This window comes from Leptomonas pyrrhocoris (genome assembly GCF_001293395.1).
Source record: "Leptomonas pyrrhocoris isolate H10 chromosome Unknown, whole genome shotgun sequence".
In the NCBI taxonomy this organism is placed as follows: Eukaryota; Euglenozoa; class Kinetoplastea; order Trypanosomatida; family Trypanosomatidae; genus Leptomonas; species Leptomonas pyrrhocoris.
Genome location: NW_015438393.1, coordinates 135,684 through 155,872, shown reverse-complemented (window position 1 = coordinate 155,872; position 20,189 = coordinate 135,684). Strand labels below are relative to the sequence as shown.

At 53.3% G+C, this 20,189-nt stretch overlaps 10 protein-coding genes across 24 annotated transcripts; 2 read left to right on the top strand and 8 right to left on the bottom strand.

Annotated features, from left to right (window-relative positions):
- Positions 1-270: 270 nt before the first annotated feature.
- Positions 271-1,639, bottom strand: ABB37_09945 (3-mercaptopyruvate sulfurtransferase (MST); the record flags this gene model as incomplete). 3 transcript variants are annotated; one of them, XM_015809639.1, is made up of 1 exon in its annotated part: positions 271-1,639. In XM_015809639.1, the coding sequence occupies exon 1, from the start codon at positions 1,375-1,377 to the stop codon at positions 271-273; it is 1,107 nt and encodes a 368-aa protein (XP_015651849.1). In that variant the 5' UTR covers positions 1,378-1,639. The 3 variants fall into 3 exon arrangements, with proteins under 3 accessions (XP_015651849.1, XP_015651850.1, XP_015651851.1); XM_015809640.1 differs by having other exon boundaries at positions 271-1,570; XM_015809641.1 differs by having other exon boundaries at positions 271-1,561.
- A 789-nt stretch (positions 1,640-2,428) lies between these two features.
- Positions 2,429-4,362, bottom strand: ABB37_09944 (putative NADH-ubiquinone oxidoreductase mitochondrial; the record flags this gene model as incomplete). Of its 2 annotated transcripts, none has more annotated exons than XM_015809637.1 (1): positions 2,429-4,362. In XM_015809637.1, exon 1 carries the CDS (start codon positions 3,872-3,874, stop codon positions 2,429-2,431), a length of 1,446 nt encoding a protein of 481 aa, XP_015651847.1. In that variant the 5' UTR covers positions 3,875-4,362. The 2 variants fall into 2 exon arrangements, with proteins under 2 accessions (XP_015651847.1, XP_015651848.1); XM_015809638.1 differs by having other exon boundaries at positions 2,429-4,343.
- Positions 4,363-4,712: 350 nt separating this feature from the next.
- Positions 4,713-5,258, bottom strand: ABB37_09943 (hypothetical protein; the record flags this gene model as incomplete). Of its 4 annotated transcripts, none has more annotated exons than XM_015809633.1 (1): positions 4,713-5,258. In XM_015809633.1, the coding sequence occupies exon 1, from the start codon at positions 4,980-4,982 to the stop codon at positions 4,713-4,715; it is 270 nt and encodes an 89-aa protein (XP_015651843.1). In that variant the 5' UTR covers positions 4,983-5,258. The 4 variants fall into 4 exon arrangements, with proteins under 4 accessions (XP_015651843.1, XP_015651844.1, XP_015651845.1 ...); XM_015809634.1 differs by having other exon boundaries at positions 4,713-5,219; XM_015809635.1 differs by having other exon boundaries at positions 4,713-5,141.
- An 814-nt stretch (positions 5,259-6,072) lies between these two features.
- ABB37_09942 (hypothetical protein) lies at positions 6,073-6,583 on the bottom strand (the record flags this gene model as incomplete). Of its 2 annotated transcripts, none has more annotated exons than XM_015809631.1 (1): positions 6,073-6,583. In XM_015809631.1, exon 1 carries the CDS (start codon positions 6,394-6,396, stop codon positions 6,073-6,075), a length of 324 nt encoding a protein of 107 aa, XP_015651841.1. In that variant the 5' UTR covers positions 6,397-6,583. The 2 variants fall into 2 exon arrangements, with proteins under 2 accessions (XP_015651841.1, XP_015651842.1); XM_015809632.1 differs by having other exon boundaries at positions 6,073-6,580.
- A 535-nt stretch (positions 6,584-7,118) lies between these two features.
- Positions 7,119-8,980, bottom strand: ABB37_09941 (methyltransferase-like protein; the record flags this gene model as incomplete). Its single annotated transcript, XM_015809630.1, has 1 exon — positions 7,119-8,980. The coding sequence occupies exon 1, from the start codon at positions 8,862-8,864 to the stop codon at positions 7,119-7,121; it is 1,746 nt and encodes a 581-aa protein (XP_015651840.1). The 5' UTR covers positions 8,865-8,980.
- A 752-nt stretch (positions 8,981-9,732) lies between these two features.
- ABB37_09940 (hypothetical protein) lies at positions 9,733-12,536 on the bottom strand (the record flags this gene model as incomplete). Of its 2 annotated transcripts, none has more annotated exons than XM_015809628.1 (1): positions 9,733-12,536. In XM_015809628.1, the coding sequence occupies exon 1, from the start codon at positions 12,484-12,486 to the stop codon at positions 9,733-9,735; it is 2,754 nt and encodes a 917-aa protein (XP_015651838.1). In that variant the 5' UTR covers positions 12,487-12,536. The 2 variants fall into 2 exon arrangements, with proteins under 2 accessions (XP_015651838.1, XP_015651839.1); XM_015809629.1 differs by having other exon boundaries at positions 9,733-12,494.
- A 569-nt stretch (positions 12,537-13,105) lies between these two features.
- Positions 13,106-13,615, bottom strand: ABB37_09939 (putative mitochondrial hypothetical protein; the record flags this gene model as incomplete). 2 transcript variants are annotated; one of them, XM_015809626.1, is made up of 1 exon in its annotated part: positions 13,106-13,615. In XM_015809626.1, exon 1 carries the CDS (start codon positions 13,538-13,540, stop codon positions 13,106-13,108), a length of 435 nt encoding a protein of 144 aa, XP_015651836.1. In that variant the 5' UTR covers positions 13,541-13,615. The 2 variants fall into 2 exon arrangements, with proteins under 2 accessions (XP_015651836.1, XP_015651837.1); XM_015809627.1 differs by having other exon boundaries at positions 13,106-13,596.
- A 529-nt stretch (positions 13,616-14,144) lies between these two features.
- Positions 14,145-15,251, bottom strand: ABB37_09938 (putative mitochondrial stomatin-like protein; the record flags this gene model as incomplete). The annotated part of the gene is made up of 1 exon (XM_015809625.1): positions 14,145-15,251. Exon 1 carries the CDS (start codon positions 15,225-15,227, stop codon positions 14,145-14,147), a length of 1,083 nt encoding a protein of 360 aa, XP_015651835.1. The 5' UTR covers positions 15,228-15,251.
- A 1,248-nt stretch (positions 15,252-16,499) lies between these two features.
- Positions 16,500-17,967, top strand: ABB37_09937 (hypothetical protein; the record flags this gene model as incomplete). Of its 5 annotated transcripts, none has more annotated exons than XM_015809624.1 (1): positions 16,500-17,967. In XM_015809624.1, exon 1 carries the CDS (start codon positions 16,642-16,644, stop codon positions 17,965-17,967), a length of 1,326 nt encoding a protein of 441 aa, XP_015651834.1. In that variant the 5' UTR covers positions 16,500-16,641. The 5 variants fall into 5 exon arrangements, with proteins under 5 accessions (XP_015651834.1, XP_015651833.1, XP_015651832.1 ...); XM_015809623.1 differs by having other exon boundaries at positions 16,527-17,967; XM_015809622.1 differs by having other exon boundaries at positions 16,539-17,967.
- A 545-nt stretch (positions 17,968-18,512) lies between these two features.
- ABB37_09936 (putative mitochondrial ATPase) lies at positions 18,513-20,072 on the top strand (the record flags this gene model as incomplete). Of its 2 annotated transcripts, none has more annotated exons than XM_015809619.1 (1): positions 18,513-20,072. In XM_015809619.1, exon 1 carries the CDS (start codon positions 18,666-18,668, stop codon positions 20,070-20,072), a length of 1,407 nt encoding a protein of 468 aa, XP_015651829.1. In that variant the 5' UTR covers positions 18,513-18,665. The 2 variants fall into 2 exon arrangements, with proteins under 2 accessions (XP_015651829.1, XP_015651828.1); XM_015809618.1 differs by having other exon boundaries at positions 18,521-20,072.
- Between the last annotated feature and the right edge of the window lie 117 nt (positions 20,073-20,189).

The following is a 20,189-nucleotide window of genomic DNA, read 5'->3' as shown; positions in this document are numbered from 1 at the left end:
AACGTCACCGCGCTGGTGAGGTGAGATATATTTGTTGAGCGACTGTACTGCTGCCTGAGAACATAAAAGACACTGAAAAAGCAAACATCAAGCGTTGACGAGTCGGCCAACCAGTTGAAGTGACTGTTGAGCTGTATTCAAGTGAAAAACTTTCGCAGCGGTCTTCGTACCGGAGTGAAAGAAGATTACAATAAGTGTAACGGCCCATCGTCACGAGACTAGTGCAGCGGTCTTTCCTTGTTCTGCTGATTCTTTTTTTCTTTTCTCTTTTCACGCGGTCTTGATCACCTCGATGGTGGCGACGCGTCCGCTTTTGAAGTACACCGTGCCTTTCTCGCCGGCGTGGAGGTGCGCCAAGGCACTCGTCAGTTCCGCATCGAGGCTCTTACTCGGTGTGCCGTCTACCTCGATGGTGTGAACCGCTGCGTCGGCCTTCGGGTTGTCGCCAAGGCTGGGGGTGTGCAACTGAATGTACATGCCATAGTCATTGACGATGCTCCGCAGCATCGGAAAGCGGAAGAGGCCGCAGTACTCCGACCAGGAGCCGCAGTACAGGTAGGGGTGGCCCAGTCCGAGCTGCTGGACCAGGGCGATGTTGATGCACGCACTGAGGCCGCTGCCGCACGAGAAGACGCACTTCGACAGACCCGCCGTGTCGCTGCCGATGCTGCCGCGCAGCGCGTCGAGGATGTTTTCGCGCAGCTCACTCTCCTCACGCAGCACTGGGTAGCCGTCGGGCTGGACGAGGTGCATGTTGTACGGGAGGTTCACCGCGCCCTCGATGTGGCCGGGCAAGGGGTCCGCCGCGTAGGGCCGCACCGTGGAGTTGAAGCGCTGCGGCACCCGCGCGTCGGTGATGACGGCGTTCGGCGGAATCTCGCCCACCACGTAGTGATGCGCGTAGGCCGTCCTGAAGGGCCACTCCGAGGTGGGCGGTGGCGGCGCCGGCGGCTCTCCCGACTCCATCGCGATCCCGGCCGCCTTGCAGGCCTGCGCGCCGCCGTCCACGACGTACGTCTCCACCCCGAGCGCGTCGAGCATCCACCACAGGCGGCAGGCCCCCATCGCCCCGCATTCGTCGTCGTAGCACAGCACCGGTTTTTTGTCGCTGATTCCGTTCGCCTTGCACCACGAGATGAACTTCTCGCAGGGCGGCAGGGGATGCCGGGCGGTGCTGCTTTTGGTTATTGCCGACAGGTCCTCGTCGACGTCGACGCGCGTCGCACCCTGCACGTGTGCTTTGGCAAACTCCACCGTGCCATGATCCTTCACCGCCAAATTGTAGCGGCAGTCAAAGATGCGGTAGTCGCCCAGATAGTCCTTCACCGCGCTCGCCTTGACAAAAACCTTGCCGGGGTGCTTCGCTGCAACGGGCATCTGTGTAGGAGTTGGGAAGGGGTGGCGTGTCGGTGGATCGGTAGGTGTATACCTTTGGGTGTGTATGTTTACCCCAAAAGGAAAGAAAGAAACAAAATACGATACTGCGGAAGCGGCAAAAGCGAAAGGCGCTAAGTTGCGTAGTGGATTGAGAAGGGTAGAGGATTTTGTTTTGAAGAGAACTATAAGAACTGCAAAGGCAACAAATGGAGGAGGAAGGCGAAGAGTAGTAGTAATGTTCGATAAATTAGAATGGCGTTCTGGAATGAGGAATACGCGTGCCAAGGCAAACAGACGAGAAACGAAAGAGAGAGGGGGGAGGGAGGAGAGGGAGGGGGGGAGCATATGGGTGGCCGGCGACGGCCGCAGCCCCGTGCCCCAGCACATCTCATTTAAACCACAGTCGCAACAGTCACGTTGGTGTCCCCTTTGGATATGGGCTGCGGAAACGAACTTCGCTGCGTCTTCCACGTTCACCGCATAGGCAGCGTAGGCGCCGCCCACCACGCATTTTCCACGACGGCCGCGGCGTCGCTGGGCACGGCTAAACTGCAGCGCCATCGCCCAGCCGCCTCGGAGGCCCCAGATGGAGAAGAGCAGAAAAACACAGATATTTGAAACACTCTTGAGAATTGCCCCACAGGAGCTTCGCGCCGCAAAGACAAGAAAGCGAGGAGATAAAAGCAAAAGACGGCTCCAGGAAAGCGAAGCCCCACACCGACGCCAGGCAGCAGTAAACGCGCAAACGGCAACAAGAAATGAATACGTGACCAGCGTCTCTAAAGAAGAAGAAAAGACGCGTGTCATTCCTAGATGAGCTAACTAGTGTAATGCTAACCCTACTTCGTTAAAGTCTACCACACCCTCACTGACGCAAACACTGTCCCTCTGCCGTCTCCATCGAGCGTGTGGCAGACGTTGATGCGATGCATATAACAGTAAAGGGGAGAAAGAAAAAAAGAAACGGCACGACAGAGCACGCTGAATGCACGCAGCGCCATGATGGCGCGCGCACCGCAGCATCGGTGCGCCACGCAGTAAGAGGGGTGCGTCAGTTCCAGTTGCGCACGATCTTACCGTCCCAGTTGAGGCGATCGCCCTTCTGCATGGTGTAGTAGCGGTGCGTCTTCCAGCGGCGCCACGGCGAGCCAGCTTGTCCCCAGTGCGGGTTGGCCTCCCAGTACTTCTCGATCCGCTCCTCCATGAGCGGCTGGAAGTGACGGATGAGGCCCTGCACCGGCCATGCTGCGGCGGTGCCGAGCGCACAGATGGACCGCCCCTCCATCTGCTTCGAGACGTCCCATATGGTGTAGATCTCCTCCTTCTTGGCGTTGCCGTTGACGAAGCGCTTCATCATCTTGTCCAGCCACGGGCTGCCCTCGCGGCACGGCGTGCACTGCCCGCACGACTCGTGCATGTAGAACTGCGAAAGACGCTCAATCGCGTTGATCACGTCGGTCGACTTGTCCATCACGATGACGGCCGCCGTGCCCAGCCCCGTCTGTGCCGCCTTCAGCGCATCGTAGTCCATGATCACGTCATCGCAGATGTGCTTCGGGATCAGCGGGCACGACGAGCCGCCCGGGATGACGCACAGCAGGTTGTCCCACCCACCACGAACGCCGCCGGCGTGGCGCTCAATCAGCTCGCGCAGCGGCATACTCATCTCCTCCTCCACCGTGCATGGGCGGTTCACGTGGCCGGAGAAGGAGTACAGCTTCGTGCCGGCGTTGCCTTTGCGGCCGAACTGCAAGAACCACTGCGGGCCGCGGCGCAGGATTGTCGGCGACACGGAGACGGTCTCGCAGTTCGTGACGGTGGTCGGGCAGCTGTAGAGACCGATGTTGGCGGGGAACGGCGGCTTCAGGCGCGGCTTGCCCGGGCCGCCCTCGATGCTAGAAATCATCGCCGTCTCCTCGCCGCAGATGTAGGCGCCGGCGCCGCGGTAGGTGTAGAGATCGAAGTCCCACCCGCTGCCGCACGCGTTCTTGCCGAGGTAGCCTTTCTGATAGGCCTCGTGAATCGCCTTCTCCACCGCGCGCCACTCGTTGTAGAACTCGCCGCGGATGTAAATGTAGCCGTAGCGGGCCCGCATCGCAAAGCCGGCGACGAGGGAGCCCTCGACCAGCTTGTGCGGCTCGTGGCGCATGATCTCTCGGTCCTTGCACGTGCCAGGCTCCGACTCATCGCAGTTCACGACGATGTAGCTCGGGCGGTTGTCGGGCTTCTTCTTGGGCATGAAGGACCACTTCAGCCCAGAAGGGAAACCGGCGCCGCCGCGGCCGCGCAGACCGCTCGCCTTGATCTCGTTGATCACCCAGTCGTGCCCCTTCAGCAGTAGGTCCTTGGTGCGGTACCAGTCACCGCGGCGTTCCGCCGCACCGATGTCGGTGCCAAAGTCATCGTACAGGTTCGTGAAGATGCGGTCTTGGTCCTTGAGGTTGCCATGCACGCGCTCCAGCAGCATGGCCGACGAGCGAAGAAACCCCTTGCGCATGGTAGATGGGGGAGGGAGTTAAAAAAAAAAAATGGAAAGCGATAAGGTCGATATACACTATAGATTCAAGAGCAACACGACAGAAGGTAATACAGATTGTCTCTCGTTTCTTGGAACGGAGAGGGGGGGAGCAAGAAGAGTTTCCCAATGAAATGCACCCGCAACCGTCTAAAGGCGACACAATCGTTGCCGGCCGCGGCGTCTCTACACGACGTGTGTTCGTCTGCTCCCTCTCACTACTACTAATACTAACAAGCACCTGCCTTTACAGCTCTAGGAAGGGGTGGGGGGTCTCGGAGGCCTATACGGGTGGGAAAAAACTTTCTTAATCAACAAACGCAAAGGTGGAATGAATGGACGTGGGGCAGCGCGTCGAAAGAAGCGCAGGAGAGGAAGTTCTTCGTGCGCTGCGCTGGACGTACACGTACACTCTCACTCACCCGCTCAATGGCTTCGTAACAGCACTGCTTGGACAGTAGTCGTAAGCTGAACGCACACGCACAGAATAACAGGGAGAGGAAGGGATAGAACAGGGAGTAGCTCGGTCGTTGAGTAAAGAGGGGGAGGAGGGGGTCTACTAGAAGCCACTTTAAAGATTAATACATGCACGTGCATTGTACCAAGACGGTTGAGCTCGCATCGATACCAGCATCACGGTGCTTCACCAAAACTGGATTGAAAGGCCAATTTCACCTCTTACGTTTGCGAATAAAATGCAAAGAAGTCGTGCAGCCGAAGAGACTGCGCACATAACGGATCAACGGAGAAAGCGAAACCAAGAAAGTAAAATCCAAACGGGGTATCCACGCCACCACGGCTACCCGCAAAGGCGAGCAGATCACTTCTTCTTCTTTTGATGCGAGAGCTCCAATCGGGTCAGCTCGTTGGCCTGGCAAAGATGAAACTCCTCAGTGAGGCCGACGCACTCGGCGTCCCAAAATCCTTTATCACTGATGCACTGCTGCGCCTTGGCGCGCATGTCAACGCACTTCTCGATCTCCTTCTGCTCGTCGCACTTCTTCTTAAAAGACTCGGGGACGTCTTCCCACTCCATTTGGCGGCCCATGCCCACCGCATAGGTCTGTCCCCCGCCTTTGATAACAACCATCTTGAGGGGGCTGTACCTTTCTGCTGTTGTTTGGTTTTGAAGCCGCTTGAGTAATGAACGCTGCTGCGGAAGGAAGTCGGACGTCTCTCCTTGACCTCGGTTTGGGTGCGCTGCGCGAGTTTGGCAATGTGGTCTCCGATACCTTTTGAACGTGTCGCTTCCCCGCGTCGAACGCAGAAGCAGGAGCGTGGTCGGTCAAAGATTCCAATCAAAAAAAAAAGAGAAGTGAGAAGTTCTCCGTCGACGAACCAAGAGAGGCGTGCGAATTGAATGGCTAGGAAGCGAGAGATGCAAAGCACACACATAAGTGTAGCAACAATGGTACTACGATGGGCGAGCCATTCGAAGGGCACTGTAGGATCAGCAGCATCACGTCGGGCGGCGCACACCCCAACGCGTTGTCGTCACACGTTGTGCGCCCACGAACTTGCTCTTTCCTCTTCTTTGACCCGCTGGACAACAGAAGGAGCGGTGGGTAGAGGCGCCTTCCACGGGACTATTCCTCTGGAGTAGCATGCCACACGACACGACTGAAGCTTCTCTTTAGCGTCTACAACCTGTTTTTGCTGTTGTGGTATATAATAATGCTCCACATCAATTAAATCAACTAAAGCGGAGCAGCATTCCACGCACCCGCAGCGGCACACACACACACTAGAAAAGAAGCAACGTACGCGGTTGGCTGTAGTGGCGTGTATCTCTCACACTTCTTTCATCAACCAAGAGTTGCTGCGGTGTTTCGGCTGCTGCTCCTGACTCGTCGAGCTAAAGAAAAGGGCCTTTTCTTAAAGAAGAAGGTTGTTTTTAAAAGGCCAAAAAAAAAACGAAAAGGAAAAGCAAAACAATGACAAGCGGTGTCGTGGGAGAAGGCAATTTCGTTGACAAAGAGAAAAAGAAGGATAAAGATATAGGAAGGATTTTTTCTCTTCCCGACCGTGACAGCACGGCCTCATACAGCTGTAAGCAACAATCACCCAAAAGCAACATATACAAAAGAAGACTTGTACCAAAGCAACAACGAACCGCTTTCTCACTCCAAGAAGAATATCTTTTTTTTCATCATCTTAAGAGCTCGCTACACCCAACGCACTTATTTGGTGATGTTCCACACCAACGGCTCCTCCCGGCAGAAGGGACACTTGCCCAGCTGCTGTGCATCGGCGACGCAGAGTATGTTGCCGCAGCACCACAGCTCGACGAAGCAGCCGGGTGCGGGCGGCTCGAGGCACACACCACACACCTCCTCCTCGTCACCGCCCATATCAGCATTCGGTGGGATGAGCACCTGGCAGGTATCTTCGTTCTCCTGCTCGTTGTCGCCGTTGCCACCGGGGGCGCTCAGCACGGCCGCCCCGACGAGGGCGTCGTTGGAGTTCGCGAGGCCGTTGGCCGCATCGGTTTCTACGTTCGCCATTTTGTAGTTATCTTTTTATTTGGAATAATCCTCTGCCCGTTCGTTGTTCGCCACACAAGGAAAAGGGAAAAGCAGAGAGAGGAGAACGGAGTTGCCACAGAAGGCACAGCCTGGGTGAGAAGAGACGAAAGAAAACAAAAAATCAAAGAAGCAGTGGACGAGTTAGATGAGCTACGAAAGTGCTTCTTTTTGGAAGAAGCAGGAGTAGACGAGTATCGAAGACGAGAGAGAGAAAAGAAGTGAGATAGAAGGAGTCGATTGCGTGAAAAGAAGAAGAGCATGGACAGTCTAAAATAAAAAAATGAAGAGAGCAGGTACGCCTCATCGCGACACGATGTTGCGGTTGGTTTAGAAGAGAGAACAAAACAGGTGAGAAACAAGATTTTTTGCAGCACTGATGTGATCTGAAGCGTGTGAGGCAGAGTTCCTTTTCACCTATTCATCAGGTTTGGAAAACGGAAAGGCTTTCGATCGGACGCTGGGCAGTCGCCGCGTACCTCACATTGTGGTCTTCCTTATTTTTCGACTTTACTGTGTGCGTGCGCTTGCAATGTTAAACAGCTTCGCTTTTACTCGACGGTTAATGCATTCCTTATGTTGTTGTCGATCGCTCTCCCACCAGCGTTTTGTGCAATTGGAGAACGGGAAGGGAACTATATATATATATATATATATATATATGAGCAGCTTCTCTTCGAGGCGCCGGAGAGCCGAAGTGGTGCTCACGCGTCGCCCGTCCTCGCTTTGTGTGCGGCGTTGGCGAGGTGAGAGGCGGCCTGCTTCGCCTCCCGCACTTCGATGTTGCGCTGGCGGTTCGCCACAACCTCCTCCTGCGCATCCAGGCGATTTTGCTTCCGCCCCCGTCGATTCCCGACGCCGCCGCCGCCGCTGCTGCCGTCTTCGCTCGCCGGCGCAGAGGCCTGGAACTGCTGCGCTGCTTGGCGCCTGCGCTCGCGTCTGGCGCGGTAGTGCGTGTACTCCGCGTTGTCTGGTAGTGCCGTGGCATCCATGAGCTTGCGGAGGTCCTCCGGCGCTCGCTTCGCGGCGCAGGACTCCCGCGACGGAGGCGGCGACGGCAGCGGTGCCACCTTGCGCATCACGATCAGCCGCCGCACGATTTTGAGCGAGACGCGCTGCGGGATGTCGTGGAGGACGCGCAGGGACGGGTGCGCGGGCAGCTCGTCGTCGGTGTAGTGGTCCGTGGTGGGGTGCCAGAAGGTGAGGTAGCCACCCATGGCGAGGTGCGCCGCGGCGAACAGGACGAGGTCCAGCACCACCTCGCTCGTCGCGTAGGCGGACAGCGTCACCGCGGCGGCGGCGGTGGCGCTCATCTCCACTTTTTTCCGCGGCTCGCGCAGACCGTACGGGGGGTCGGAGATGACGCTGTCGAAGATGGCGCCGGTGTCCGGTGCAGCGGCGGTGTGCCACGTGTGCGGCCACGCAGAGAAGTTCATGCGCGCACGGTCGGGTGGCGGCAGGCCGTACAGCTTGAAGTTCGTCCACATGTTGGGCAGAAGGCGCTCCTCCTCCGTCAGGCCCTCCAGCTGCGCCGGCGAGTAGTTGGCCAGTGCCAGCCGCCGCTGCTGCTGCATCTGAGGACTTGTCTTGCCCTTTTCTGTTCCCGCGCGCATCGCCCGTCCGTCGGCGTCGGAGCCGACGGTCATCGCCCCGCAGTGCGCCGCCGCCACCAGCAGACTGCCGGTGCCGCAGAAGGGGTCGTACACGAGGTGACCGCGGCGCACACACGACATGTTCGCCATCACCATCGACTCCTCCGGCGGCATCGACGTGGTGCCGATGTACGGCCGTTTCTTCAGGTCGTACGTGGCGAGCAGCGCCCTCCGACCCGACTCGACACACAAGCAGCAATGAAAGACACGCAGCAGCGGCCCATTCGGCACCCACCCCTGCGCCCCCGCCAGCGCGCTCTCGACGGCGTGCTGAAGAAATACAAAGAAGCGGCGCTGCGGGCTGTGCCACTCCACCTTGCCCTGCAGCGGCACCCGCCGTAGCACCGCCTCCACCACGGCCCGCTTCGCCTCGTCCGTGTATTTCCTGCCGATCGTCTCCACCTGATAGCAGTAGCCGGAGGAGCTGCTGAGCTGCGGCGCGTGTGACTCACCGGCGAAGGCGCGGTACGACGCCGCGGTGGCCGAGGCACCAGAGGACGCCGCCCCGCTGCGGGCGTCCAGGCACGCGTAGAAGTCCTCCAGCGTGGGTGCGGTTTCGAAGAGAAGGTAAATACCCCGCAGCAGGATGCAGCGGGCCGCGAGTTTGCTGAGTTGGTCGAGAGTCGCCGCCGACTCGAACACGCTAAACCAGAAGGAGTCACCGCCGTGCGCCACCCACGGAATGTCGTCGTCGAGTAGGGTGACAGGGACGTCCAGTGCAGCGGCTACGGAGATAAACTCCGGGAGGCGAAAGCCCTCCAGGCTCGCAGAGGATGCGAAGGCCGCAAGGTACTTCATAACGCCAACACCGCCTTCGCTGTTGTGGGCCTTTGGTAGGACCGCAGTCTAGTAGCAGTAGTATTATTACAGGGAGTTCGGTTGCGCCAAACAAGTCAATTCGAAGAGAGGAAACTGAAAGGGGGGGGGGGGGCAGAAGAGCAGGAGAAAACGATAGATGAACGTGCGGGTAAAGAAAAGCACGAATAAAGCGAACGATCAGATGCACGAAACGAAAATGCGTGTGACTTGCGTGTGGCGAAGGGCCGACTTCCAAAGTCACGGCATCAACAGCAAGTCAGCGGTAAAAGCACCGCTTATCTTCGCGACTTCTTTTTAGATTTTGAAACATGAAACCCGCCACCTTCCCTCCGTGGTATGGACAGTGGCAGCTGTGAATCGACGTGGGTCGAAAGGATTGTTCTGCGTTCTCTCCACCGGCATTCCTTCCCTAGCACACACGTACCATGCATTGTTTTCCAACGTATTTTTGGTTGTTGTCGGCCTCACGTTAACGCCACGGGTGGTCGGCAACGTGGAGAACAATCATCCTTACATAACATCAGTCAGCGCTTTGCATTTAAACGCCATGTACATCAGGGTTGGCAGAAAAAAAAAAAGATAATAACGAGCTAGATCTCTAGTTTACAAGAGAAGAAAAAGAAAAAGAGGGAGCTTTTCATCTTGCGGAACGTGGTAGCAGATGATCTTGAATGCCCGCGTCTGCTTGGCTCGACATCAAAACGGTCTCGTCGCCTCGGGATAGTGATGTTGCCCGTCGTCCTAAGCGTTTTGCTGTTTTCCGCCTCCCCTTATCTCTTCGCAGCAAAATAGGGAGAGAGAAAAAAAAAGAAGAAAAATGAGGAGATCACGGAGTGAGAGAGAGAGCTCAGTGCCCGGGGTGGTAGAGAGCCACCAATCGTGGGTCATCAGCAAGGCGCTGCGCCAGTTGATTGTACTTGTCGCTTGCGTGGTCGATGTGCTGCGACAGCCGCTCGTCCAGCACCTTCATCTTCCACGTCGCCTCCTTGCAGTACAACGCGAACTCCTCCGTGTCCTTGTCGCCCTCCACGGCGGAGGCATCAACGGTCTTCTTGTAGAGCTGCTGCCGCTTGTTGAACTCCTCCTTCTCCCGGTCCATCCGACTCTGCATGATGTGTCCGCGCTGAATCAGCCGCTCCTTCAGCTCGTGCAGCGCCTCATCTCGCACCTGCTTCGCCTGCTCAATGGAGAGGCGAATCGTCAAGTAGTTGCCGTCAAAATCAGGTGGCATCTCCAACTTCGCAATGTACGGCGCGAGGTAGTCCTTTCGCGACTCCTCCCGCCGCAAGGCCTCGGCGAGCCTCCGCGCCCGCTCCGCCTCGGTCTCCTTCGGCCGGTTCCGCAGGGTGTCGTACGAACTCAACACTGACCGCACGCTGGTGTGGTCCTGCTCGATAGCCTTGAGGATATCCATGCACTCATCCATCCTGGCGCGCTGCTCCATCAGGCACGTGGCTTCGACAGCGTTCAACCATTTCCGTTCGTTGTACAGGTCCAACTCGCTGGGTGCCGCCTCGCCGGGCAGCGTCACGACCTTCACTGGCGGCTCGACCGGCTTCCGTGCAGCGGAGGAGGCGATGTACTCCTCCACCGAGGAGCCCGGCTTCGCAAACATGTGATAGGGCCGAAGGAGACTGCCGGGAGAAGAGTGGAAAAAAATCCACATTTCGCCCGCAGGCGGATTCCCGCCTTTCCCCTCAGGCGACGGGCGAAGAAACGTGATCTTTGCGACATCCGTGTCCGCGGCGACGCTCTCGTTGCGCAAAAATTTCTGGCTGATGCGCGCCGGGTCGAGACGCGGGTAGTCGCGCATCGCCGACACATTTCCTGGTCCGAGGACAACCAAGTTGTGGAGGCTTAATTCGCGCACAGTGGAGGGACGGACGTAGCTGAAGCTGCGGTACCACAAAAAGTCTCTGCGTCCCTTGTAGAGCTCCTTCACCTTGCGCAACTTGTTGCTGTCGTAGAGCAGCTCCGTGCGACAGCACAGACCGTCGCTGCGTGCCCGCCAATAAAACTTCATGGTGCGCTGCCTGCCGGGCTCGTAGATCAGTTCCCTCAACCCTTCCACCGCTGTATCGTGTGTTCGCCCCTTGTCGTACCATTCAACGATTTTGCGAGGCTCACCTGCCGCGTCGAAGGCATACGTGGCAGGGCGACTAGCCAGGATGGATGACGACTCCGTCTGGGGGCGGGGCGGCGTCGCGGCAGACGGGTAGACGCTGCGGCGGCGCAATTTGTCGGCGCGGTGGGCATAAAAAATGTGGACCTCTTCCAGTCCGGTGTATTCGACGTCCGGCACGAGAATCTCTTGCACCCTCAAATCGTTTTGAGAGTAGGGTGCGTAGCGGCGGACAATTGCGTTGGCGTATCTGATTTGCTTTAAGCCCTCGGGAAAGCGCGTCTCGTACTGTTGCTGGCTTATAATAAGCTCGTTCGACCAAAAGTTGGGAATGCGTACACGTTTTCCCTTTGTGGCGTCGCCGGACTCCGCCGCGGTTGTCGCCGCCATAGCGGCAATTGTTGCCGTCAGCTCGCTCGTGTACGCTCGCCTCGCAGTGGAATATGTGTTGGTCATACTATCCGACTCCTCCTCACCTGCGCCGACCAGCGAAAACAAACTTTCCCACTGACTCCCGTCCGTCAGGTTTAGCGCGAGCGAGCTCACGAGAGCATTGGGTCGCATGTTCACGTAGTACTCCTCGTGGTTGAAGAGCGTCTCGATAGAGGTGTACACTGTGTCCACCGCGGCAAGCGGAATCAGCTTTCCAGTGGAAGGCTCCACAAAGACCGGATCGGAGACAGACTTGCGCCCACCAGGCAGCACGAGAACCCACGAGTGAACCGGTTTGATGGCGCTGCCCTCCGCATTCGCCGCATTCGAGTTCCTGCCGTGGGCCGATACAGCGTTTCGGTCGTTCACTGCTGCAAGCTCCACTTCTGGGTCGGGGTCGTTGGGGGCCCGCAGCACTGGATTTTCGAGAATGAGTGCCATATACGGATTACCCTTGGGTGTGGTGTCCTCAACCTCGTCGTCAGAATTGACCTCGACCGGAAGGCTGCCTTCCCAGTACGAAGCGCTTTGGTCACAGAGGCACACCGCGGGTGCTGCCGTGCCAATCACAACATAAGCGTTAAAACCAGCCCCGATGAGGAAAGAAGTGAGTACGAGACTCATTTCAATGCAGTTACCTGTTTGCCAGTTGAGGGTGGTTGCAGGAGACACGACTTGCGAAGGCAGCCCCTCCACCGTGTCGTCGTCCTCATCTTCGTAAAGCAGCGGACTGTGAAGCGGTTCGTAACGGATGTAATCTGCTACGAATTGGCAGCACCCCTGCAAATCAAAGAGTTTGTCGAATATGAGAGAAGTTGGGCGGACAAACGAGCAGATCATCTTTTGTTTTCTGCACTCATTGTTAGAGTATAAAAACAGTGGTTTGCGGTCAGGAAAAAAATTGCAATAGAACGTCTCGTACTGTCTTGACAGAGTGAGCAGCTTGTCTTCACTGACCGTGTTGTTGTAGTATGAGGCAGGAATGTCAGGCGAGCGGAGAAAGGCCGCAAGTCGCTCCGCCCTCGCAACGTTTGTGCTAGTCGACATAGTTTGCTGTTGATTGCAAATCGAACTCATGAAGAGAAAAAAAGAAAGCTTAAAATATGAAGAATTGAGAGGAAACACTGAGAAAAACTGAGGGGCGAAACACAGCAAACCGTTTCAATTAACAACGATTCATCACTTGACCGCGATCATTAACACGTGAGAGCAAAACATTGCAAAAAAAAAAGTAATTGAGGCACCAATAAATACTGTACCTCCGATACGCTTGAGAAAACCATGAGTGTTCATGTGATGCGCAGCATTGATCAGCTCGAAAGCAGCAATATCAAAAAAAGGCATTCAGAGAAAACGGAAGTATTCATCTTGTAGTTGCTGCAATGGAATATCACAGAGAAGCCCGTGTGTTGTCTCGTTCGTTTGCTTCTCTTTTCAGTACAATTTCCTTTTCTTGCTGCTTTGCGGCAACTCTAAACCAATAATTGCATACCTAACGTGACGACTAACAAGATGAAAAGCTGTGCCTATGAAAATACGAAAGAAACTAATGAACAGCCTAAGTACTAAGAAAAAAGAAAACAATGTGCATTTCGCTTTTTCGTAAAGCAGGAATGTCCAGAGAAAAAAAGAAAATGAACGTTCACAACCATGAAGAACGATACTATTACAGACCCTTCGGCCTAGCAATAAGAACAGTCTCGTAGTTCTTACGGCAGTACATATCCCAGTAGAACACACCCCAGGTAGCGGACGCAACGCATAAGAGAACGCAGTACAAAGGTGAGACGGTGAGCAGGTTAATGTTGCCTGGCATCACAAGACGTCCCGTGAGAGTCTTCGGCCTGAAAGGTTCGTAGTTCATGAAGGCGGCCTCGTTACGTGCACCAACCTCCGCACCCTTCGCGCTGCTCTTGTACTCGAAAGACGAGCGGGGATGATCCACCATAGGGTGCATCTGGAAGCTCTTAGCCTGCTCCTCTACCTCATGGCGCTGCGCAGCATCAGCGGCGCGCACCTGCTGAGCGTCGCTGCGGAGAAGAAGAGAGGCGGCAAGTGCGCCACTACGACCCACGGAGAGTTTGATCACGCTGCGCTGCATATTTTTTTGGTAATTTTTTGTGAGTGCGTATTTGTGTTATCAGAAAGAAAACTCCTTTCAAATGAGTTCCCCACTAATGGAAAAGCGTTTAAGTGTTGTTTACGGTGCCGAAAATCGGGAGTCAAAACGAAAAGATCACCAGAAAGAAAAAGTGATCAATAGCATGCGACAAGTGGCAGGAAACTCCAAAATTAAGTTTGCTGAGGGCAAACGAACGCGACGAGAAAGCTACCGTTTTACATGCGAAGCGGTTCAAAAAAGAAAATCGGCGAGGGTTTCTACAGCGAAACTGCTTTCAGCAGTAGTTTTTCTGATCCTTGCATTTCACATGCTCACGAAGAGGAAACCATTTATCCTCCTATGTTTACAAAAAGAAACGGAGATGGGGGACGAAGGAAGCACGCTCGCGGGAATACTGCATAATTTACTTTTTCGTGCTTACTGCTTTAATTATTGTAAAGGTTACCGCCTTGGTACATGTGTACCAGAAAAAAAACTGAAAAATGAAAATGTAAGTTCAGAGAGTAATACCAAAACGTGTCGTAAATAACAGAGTGCCGACGGGAAGAAAAAAAAACGCAAACACATTCTAAATAGACGTTCCTCACTTGACAGGCGTTGACGCGCCTTTTGCAGCAGAAGTCGCTACAGTGTTGAAGACAGACAACGCCTGAGTCGCAAATGTCGCAGGGTCGCTCACTGGTTGAGACATAACCACTGTATTGGACTCCTTCGCCAACTCGCCGAATTTTTCGATGTAGTTCTCTGCGACACGCAGCGAAATAGCTTCTGTACCGTGCTTTGCCTTGTCGATAGCCTCCGACACGAGAGAAATGTTGTCCGAGACGGCGGCCGCCTTAATGCGAATCGCAGCCGCCTCACCCTCAGCGTTTCTCTCCGTAGTGTACTTGGCAGCATCTGCGACGTATTGCTGGGCAACTTTCATGCCGTTCGCCCGATTCACTGTCGCAGTAGACTCACCTTCACTTTCCAAAACGAGCTTACGCTTTTTTCGCTCTGCCTCCGCCTGCAAGTCCATCGAACGACGCACCAGTTCGCTTACAATAATGTCTCTAATTTCGTAACGCTTGCATTCGATGCCCCACTCGTTGGCCTCACGCCGGAGCACTTCCACAATGTTTTGATTCAGACTCGCGCGTTCCCGAAAAAGACTGTCTAGTGGCATTCGGCCAATTTCGCTGCGCATTGTCGTTTGCGCCAGGTTGATTAAGTTGTACACCGGGTTTTCGATATTGTAGCTGGCCTTCGAAGAGTCCACAATTTTCAAAAACAGCACGCCATCGATTTCAACCATCACGTTATCGGACGTGATCGCTGATTGATTCGGAATCTCGATACCCTGTTCTTTCACATTGTAGTTGTAGCGGATTTTGTCTATAATCGGGATCACAACCCACCATCCAGAATCCAGCGTGCGGTGGTAGCGGCCCAACCGCTCCACAACGTACTCGTGACCTTGCGGGACAATGTTCAAAATGGAATTGCGAGGTGGTCGCTCAATGAACGACGTAGGATCGAGAACCAGCTTCTGCACCCGCTGCATCATCATCCGCGTCGACGGACTGCTGCCACCGCCAGCTGCAGGATCTTGGGAGCTAGGATTCATTCCATACGGGGCATGGGGTGCTCCGTACATCTGGAAGAAGATAAGTCCACGGCGCATCATTTTCAGGGCGTTTCGCAAGTTTCTATCACAGACAACGTCATTGTTTAGTATTAAAGAGAAAAAGACAGAAGAAGATGAGGAATTGAGAACACTTTGAAGTAAAGAAAGGAAAAAATAATTGCGTCCTTGTGTATGGAGGCGGGCCAGAATTACACACCAAACGTAAATTTGACTTGTTGCGCAGCAATATAGTGCAATCCTGCGAATTCGCGAGAAGAGTCTCGTAGAGAAACGTAACCGCTGACAAAAGGTTTAGCGATACTTCGTCATTCAGGGAAACGAAAGCCGATGGGTGTGCTTCGTTGTCGTCGTCGTTATTATCATTTTTTCCGTGGGAATCGTGGTGAGTAAAGAAAACGAAGAAAGAGAGAGGAACCTTAGTTACCCAATCTGAGGCACCGTTCTACGAATATTGTCAACGTAGAGCGTGCGTGGAAGTGAGGAAGAAGAAAAGTCGGTCATCTGACAGTATCCAAGATCCAGACCCGCCGGATTAAGCTTGCTTTCATTAAAAAGAAACACGGCTTTACCGGAAAGGTAACGATAAATGAAATGCGAGCAGTGCACTGACAAAGACAAAGCTGAGAAGCAAAGCAACGTGTCAAAAAAGGATGTGACCTCAACGCGAGCTTGCGCCAAGGAAAAAGAGCAGTGCGCATACTCCCCTCCCTTGCTTTTTACAAAAGCAGCACTCTTTCAAGCACTTGGCGCTGGTCTGTTGTATTGGTCTTCGTTCGGCGAAGAAGGAAGAAACTGAGGGAAAAAAAAGGAGGGGGGAGGGGAGCAGCAGTATTCGTAAGAGTTTCTCAAAGCGCCGACGTCGCACTGGATCTTGGCAGCGCGGCAACTGATATTCGTTGGTTGCGCATCTCGCATTTGGATCGAAAAGTCGCTTCTCTTTGGTCGCGCATTCCACGGCACAGAAAACCGATGCTCCCTGGCGTTGGAAAAACTCTATCAAAGTACAAGAACAAACGACAGTCAACTATACTGGCGAAGGAAATCAGTTGAAAACCTCGGTACTGAATCCACATTTAATGCACAACTCACTAGCCTGTGGTGCGTGCATTCCTCGCCTGTATTTAAAGTCAGCCGAGGTAACTGGGTATTCAGCATCATGCAGTCGCAAACTGAGCTTTAAGAGCGAAAAGGATAACAAAAATAGAGCGTCACTCACACGCGTTTGCGAAGAGAGGAGATGTTATTAGCTAGCTTGTCGCTGTTGCTAACTGCGCACAAAATGAAAGCAACTTTTCCGTCTGCTGACTCGAAGAATCTTTTCATCTGTTTTTCTCCGCAGACCATTAAATAGTCTCCACTACCACTTCGCTCAGTTACTCTTTCTCTTTCAAGCTTCAACACTTCGAACCTCCTACATTTTGCCGGCTTACATTCGGGTCGTGTAGCGGTAACCATGCTGCGAACACTCATCCGTAGCGGACCACGTGTACTGTCAGCAACCGAAGTTTTGCTTGCACGCCCATCAAAAGTTGAAAAGCCAGATGGGGCAACAAAATTCGATCCAGAGGCAGCTCCTGCGATCGAAACAGTAGAGGAAGCGCAAGTCGCCTCTGCTACTTCCGATCCGCATAGAAAGACTGACGAGAGCGCCACTCACGTGCGTCCGCAGACAATCTTGAAGGACATTCTCCATTCTGTTTCAGCAGGACAACAGGCCTTTCTTTTTGGTACGCATAAAGACGCCTCTGACCCTGCTGACGGCGTCCTGCGTGCCACCGGCACCTTCTTCGAGTCAGTGAACACAGCGTACGAAGGCCGGATGCTGCAGGAGCGGCAGATTGAAGTGGAGAAGTATGTTGAAAAGCGACGCCTTCATTATGCCCAGCGTCTTGACGAGGAAACAGAGGAATTCCGGCAAGAGCAAAAGGAAGTACATGAGGAGATTCAGCGCATGGAGTCTGAAAAGTACAAACGTGAACTCAACAATGATGTTGTCCAATTCACCAAGGCAAGAGAGACAGAATACGAGGTGCGTCTTTACGCAGACGTGGAAAAGTACTACAACGCTCTCCTTGCGTATCAGTCGCGCTCGAAGAAACAGGTGAAAGCAAAATCCGCCGACGATAACCTTTCGATGCAGCTGAACATGAATCTGCAAGCCATAATCAACGAGATGGAATTGGAAGACTCCATTCGTGATTTCGGCGACGCAACGGGGAGCGGAAATGACATTACCGATCAGGATATTCGAAGCTATGTTGTGCAGTGCACCTGCTTTTATGAGAAATGTGCGCAAGACGAAATCCACGACTTTACTGAAAGGCGTCGAACATTCTACGAAGATCTGCTAGAGGCGCGAGCTATTCGGCACGCTGCGAAGATACGTTCTGATACAGAGAAGTATCGCAGAGAACGACAGACGTATTACGACGACCGGCTGACCAGCGACGGATCATGGATGACTCACTGTTTCCAAGAGCACTACAATCGATGCTTCTTACAGGCCTATTCTCGTAGGGCGTGGATTGATCACCGCCGCTATCAAGCAACTCAAGAGGGCATTAAGATTTTCACTAAAGAAGGAGAAAGAATACCGGCGATCTCGGACCCTGCCACTATCAGCGTTGCCGCCTTAAGCGCAGAAATCCCACTTGCTCAAATCCTTGACGTTTATGAATCAGAGAACATGGCAGAGATAACACGAGATGTGTTTCTTAAAGCTGCGCGTCGTGTAGCGAATGCTTCGGACCACAGCAGAGGCAGCGATTCTTCCTCATAAGAATTAGCTGGATCAAGTTTTCTTTTCATAGGAGCTGCAGACACTTCAAGAAAGCGGCACGTATATGTATTCTCATTCTCTGTGTTCTTTTTCTCTAAAATGTGTGTTTACTTTTGTAGTGTTCCCTTACAGCTGAGCAGAATGTGAAACTTGCACCTCTCTGTTGTTGTTGTTGTTGTTGTTGCTTTCTACTTTGAGTGTTACCTGTATCGGCTTTCACAGCATGTCATAGAATGTGTATTTTTTTTTCTTTGCCAGTATCTATATAATTAAATTGAAACATTGTAACTGAATTTTTGGTGTACAAGTTTGTTGTTATCGTTGCCGGCGCATTTGATGAGGTGTCTTTGCAAGCCCATCATTGCAATCGGAAACATTCAACCTGCCACTGCTTAGTCCGCTTTTGCGTTTTCTTTGCGGCACTTTCTCCTGATGTGTTGTACAATCTATCACCCCAATTACTTCTCATACTTTCTGTAACTTGACATTTTTCCCCCATTTTCTACATCTCTGTCTATTCGTTTTTTTTCTCATTTCGTTCTGAAGAAACCCAGTTTCTCTTCTCATGAGATTATTGTAGGCATACAGTTTATTTGTTCTGAGGGTAATATTTCATATGTGACTCCATTCTTTCTTTCTTTCTTTTTCGAATTACTAGTTTACACACAATGCTTCGCAGAGTACCGCTACTGTTTGCAATGCGGCCCTCTGAGGCCTATCGTCAGCTTGTTGCGAAAGGCGACATAACAGTCGATCAAAGCCAAGTAAATGCTCTGCCTGTGTTTGACCGCTTGTACGGCGACCTGGTAAAATACGCCAAGGACAACAAGCGCAACGCGGTGCCAAAAAGGCAAGTTGAATTGCGCCCTCCAAACCGACTGGGTCTCGTCCCTTCTTTTTTCCTGCGCCGCGAACAAGAAAAGAAGGTGGAGCAAGCGCTTAACGAAGATGAAAACGCTGTATATCATCCACTGTCGCGCGTGAAAGGCTTGTACGTTTGGGGAGGCGTGGGCTGCGGGAAAACCATGCTGATGGATTTGCTGTTCGACAACGTGCCTCCGGAAATTCGCAAGCGGCGCCTTCACTTTCATCAATTTATGCTTGATGTGCAAAAAACATCTAATTCAATTCGGTTCAAGTCAAAGGAGGAGATGCTGAATCCTGCGAATCGCACGAACATGGTCAGCTACAATACCAGCGACAACCGCCGCCGCACTCCAGACGCTGAAATCAACCTTTTCGATGAAGTTGCGCAGCGGATGATTAGCGACGTTGAGCTACTGTGCTTTGACGAGGTTGCTGTCTCCGATGTTGCCCATGCCATGATACTTAAGCGATTATTTCACTCTTTCTACAAAATAGGTCTGGTGGTGATTTTTACGTCAAATCGACCACCCAGCGATCTGTACAAAGGTGGGCTTAACCGTGGCGGTTTTCTTCCTTTTATTGATCTGGTAAACAAGCAGTGCTTTACTTACCATATGAAGAGCAACGTTGATCACCGACTGCTCGGCCACCAGGCGGATTCGTACATTTCACCCATGAACAGTGAAAACGAAACCAAGTTTGAAAAGCTCTTCCTGGAAATTTGTAAAGGGATGCCTGCAGAGCCGAGGAAACTGGAAGTGTTTGGACGTGATGTGGTAGTACCGAAAGCTTGCGGCGGCGTCTGCTACTTCTACTTTCATGAGTTATGTGGTGGTGAAAAGTCGACTGCAGACTACGATGTTATCGCGAAGACTTTTCACACTGTTTTCATCAACGGTGTGCCGCAATTCCCGTACGAGAACAACGACGTGAAGAACCGTTTTTTACTTCTCGTCGACACACTCTACGAGCATAAGTGCAAACTCGTCATCTACGCGGCGGTGGAACCTGCTCAGCTCCAAGCGCCAAAGGAAGAGTCCGCGGGGTATGTCGAGGGTGGGGCAGCGCGCTTTGACAGTCTCTCAGAGTTTGAGCGTGAGAGCGGCAAGATGCTCATGGATGCTGACGACAGCTCTTTCCAGATGGATCGTTGTGTTTCCCGCTTGGTTGAAATGCGATCAAAGGAATACCTGGAGGCACCGCATCAGCAAGAGGATGTGGACCTGTCGACAAGGTGAGTTGCCTCCCAAAACCTCTTTTTCCTCACATAATTATAGCGTAAAGGTGTTGATACTAACAAAGAGAAACAAAACTTTCCCTAATCAATTGCTTTTCAAATCACAGAGGTGTGACGC